The 3,386-nt window shown below is 52.6% G+C and overlaps 1 protein-coding gene across 1 annotated transcript; it reads right to left on the bottom strand.

Annotated features, from left to right (window-relative positions):
* Positions 1 to 304: 304 nt before the first annotated feature.
* Positions 305 to 2,168, bottom strand: LOC119276003 (GATA transcription factor 2-like). The gene is made up of 2 exons (XM_037556949.1): positions 1,412 to 2,168; positions 305 to 1,270 (listed from the first exon to the last, which is right to left on the bottom strand). The coding sequence occupies exons 1-2, from the start codon at positions 1,769 to 1,771 to the stop codon at positions 554 to 556; spliced, it is 1,077 nt and encodes a 358-aa protein (XP_037412846.1). The 5' UTR covers positions 1,772 to 2,168; the 3' UTR covers positions 305 to 553.
* Positions 2,169 to 3,386: the final 1,218 nt, after the last annotated feature.

Here is a 3,386-nt window from a genome sequence, read left to right as displayed (position 1 = left end):
GCTGCAGCACCCCAATGTGCCAAGACACTGGCTGGTGCTAACGAGAACGAACAGACCGAACGCGCAGGCTCTAACTACTGTAGCTAGTGGCACTCGAGCTTCTTGCATGACCGGCAGTAACATCGCTCAGATTTTGCCATGAAAAAAGCAGTCAGTTTGATGTTTTTTGTAGGAGGCAGAGACGAATCCTGACACTCGAAGAATAATCCGTGAAACTCTGGTAGATTTTGGCCGTTCGTTCGATTAACAAATTTAGCGTTATTTACGAAGTTCTTGAGAAATTATACCACAATTCAGCGTTGGATTGGCCACGATGGCAATTGTACCAAACTTGATATTCATCACTCGTAGTAGAACTTGGAAGGGAGGTAGGTACCAACAAATTAATTAACAAAAAGATGCAAAATATATGGAGAGAAAAAAAGGCGAAAAGTGAAGAAAAGGAGGCCTGAGAATTTTGCAAAGGGATCTAGCTAGCTAGCTAGGCTGCGCGGGCGCGCGATGATGCACGGCTAACTAGCTAGGAGTACATCCGTACGGCCGGCTCAAGCGATCAACATATGCCGTAGTCATGGAACATGAGCTCCGGCTTCACGGTCACCCCGGGGCCGGGGCCGGCCGCCGCCGCTGCCGCGTCCAGACGGTGGCTGCCGCGGATGAGAACGAGCTCCTTCTGGCGGCGCAGCTCCATCACCTTGCGGTGAGAGTTGGAGTGCTGCGTCAGCAGGAACGTGGGGCTTGCCGCCGGCCGGTACTCCGGCACCAGCCGTCCTGACTTGAACCGCACGCCGCACGCGTTGCACAGCGTCTTGGGCCCCAGCGGCCCCGTTCGCCACTGCGGCGTCTTCTCCGAGGCGCAGTGCGTGCAGCGCCGCACGCCGCCCTCCACCAGGCCCACCTCGCCGCCGGCGACGGGTCCCTGCTTCTTGCCGCGACTGCCGCAGTTGGAGCCGCTAGGTCGTGCCGTCGTCGAGGACGGGAAGTCGGACGAGGAACACGAGGACGAGGGCGATGGCTGCGAAGGCGGGTGCGGCATGAGGGAGTGCCATGCGGCGGCGGCCGCGGCGCTCGCGCGCGACCGCTTGCTTCGCGCTCCGCGGCCTGGCACCGCTGTGACGCAGCTGTCTTGACCAGCCGAGCTGCCACCGCCGTTGTTCGCCGCGTTAGCCGCCGCCATTGCCGCATGCGCGGCCGATGAGTAATTCGGCATGTCCGAGTAGGAGTCGTCCACGAACTTGGATAGCCATTCGAGCTCCGCGGCTTCCTCGCTCTGAAACGCACACGTACATACACATTCAGGTAAGGTCAGCAGTTCGATGATCACGAGTACGTGTCAGAATGCACACGATTTAACGATCATGCACAATTTCATCTGCAAGGGCTACGCGTTCGTCAATTATGCGGTGCTTACGGGTATGTAGAACTCGTCGGCGAAGGAGAGCATGGACGTCTGGTGATCCGACGACGTGGCGGAAGGGGTGGTGGCCGACAGCTCGCCCACGCCGGCGCCGAGGTGGTGATGGTGGTGGAGTCCGTTGTCCGGCGCGGCGGGGAAGAAGTCGTGGGCGCCCGCGGTGGGGAAGTCGAGAAGCTCATCCACGCGCATGCTGGCGTCGCGCATGGGCTGCATCCCGTAGAAATGGTGAGCGGCCGCGGAGTAGCCGCCGGCCTGGTGGCCCATGGGCACGGCGTGGACGTTGGAGGCGTTGTGGTAGGAGCCCATTCCCATGCCGAGCTCCACGCCCATGGCCATTTCCCACTCGGACGCCATTCCAGCCCCCGGGAGAGCAGCAAGCTTGTGTGCCGCGTACTTAAAGAGCACTGGCACTGGCCGTTCCAGTACGAGCTAAGCTAGCAGTGAGGAGTGTGAGTGTGCGAGAAGGTTTATAAAGTGGGGCGAACGAGGGAGGAGGCGAGCTGGCCGGAGAAGAAATAGTGCGCGCTGGGCTTTGAAGGGCGAGCTCCAATCAGTCGCCAGTAGCAGGAAGGGCAGTTGCGAGATAATTTAATGGAGAGAAGGACGGAGGGGAGAGAGAGAGAGAGAGTTGAAGGTGGTGCGATTAGGGGGGGGTAGAGGATTAGCGTGCGGAGGGGAACGGAAGCTGGCCTGCTACAGGGTACCCCAGCACAGGGGCAGGCCTCCAACGTGCCCACCCATCTTCTCTCTCTGTGCACGCTCATGTGCGCGCCAGACCACATGCGTCTCTCACTCTTTTATCACAGCTCCATTCTCGGCCTAGCAACGCTTTAAGAGCATCTACAAAAACCAGCGGGGGCGAAACGTAAATGACAAAGATCTGAGGGTGCAAAAGGCTAATTATTCCCTCATATAGGCACTTCAAATGAAATTTTCTAGCCCCCCCTCGCCTCAACATAGCTCCGTTGTTGAGAAAGTGCTCTTCTACCTCGGAGCTTAAATGAGCTCGGGATGAACATTAAATTCCAAAAAAAAAAACAAATTCTGAAGGATTTGAATTTTGTGTGTATCAAACTTTAGCGAATGGTTTGAGTGCTTGTAGATTTCATCATGGAATGACATCCGTTGAAGCCGTGGAAAAACAACAAAATCAACACTCTGAAATATTTTTGAAATTAGCACTTTAGGAGCATTTATTATTTTGTTTTTTTCTATTACTTTCACAAATGTCTTCTCATGATAAAATTTTACGAACACCCAGAATATTTGTCAGTGTTTGCCACGAAAATAAAATAGTTTCCTTATGTATATATTTTTAGAATTTACTGTTCACTCAAGCTCATTTGAGCTAGAGCTGAGAAACATCATGTCCCCACCGCTGTGCTTTTCATTTTGGTAAGGAAAGGAGGGGAATCAGCCGTGCATGGGATGTGAGTTTCTGAGCCGGAGCTTAATTGAACTTGGATGAACAGTAAAATCCAAAAAATTTGAACTTTTTTGGGTACAAACATTGAGAAAATTTGTGCGTGCTCACAAAATTTCATCTTGAAATAACATTTTTGAAAGTCGTGGAAAAAAGCAAAATTGATGCTCAAAAAATGTTATTTTTCAAAAGCATTTTGGATTGCTGATTTCTTTTTTGCCACAACTTCAAAGATATCTTTTCAACATGAAATATTGTGAGCGTGTAAAACTTTTGTCAATGTTTGCACAAAAGAAACCAAATATTTTTTGAATTTTTTCTTTCTCTGAGTTTTACTGTTCATCCCGTTGAGCTTGGGAGCTTTGCCGTACATGTTACTACTACTACTTTAACCCTAACGCATTGAGAGCGAGTGCATGAGCACACGACGCGCCACGTGACCCCGTGAGCTGTAGCCTGCCGCGAGTGTCGCCCCAGCCCCACTCGCCATAGACGGACGGGCGAAGTGGACGACGCGCAAGGGAATGGAAGGGAAGCATCATGCAA

The sequence above is a fragment of the Triticum dicoccoides genome, chromosome 1A (assembly GCF_002162155.2).
Source record: "Triticum dicoccoides isolate Atlit2015 ecotype Zavitan chromosome 1A, WEW_v2.0, whole genome shotgun sequence".
Classification (NCBI taxonomy): Eukaryota; Viridiplantae; Streptophyta; class Magnoliopsida; order Poales; family Poaceae; genus Triticum; species Triticum dicoccoides.
The sequence above is the reverse complement of the archived record's forward strand: the minus strand, read 5'-3'. Positions and strand labels throughout refer to the sequence as shown.

Coding starts and splice junctions, on each gene's coding strand:
- LOC119276003 (XM_037556949.1), bottom strand. CDS start 1,771: ATGGCGTCCGAGTGGGAAATGGCCATGGGCGTGGAGCTCGGCATGGGA. Junction 1,271..1,411: donor CCGACGAGTTCTACATACCC/GTAAGCACCGCA, acceptor TGTGCGTTTCAG/AGCGAGGAAGCCGCGGAGCT.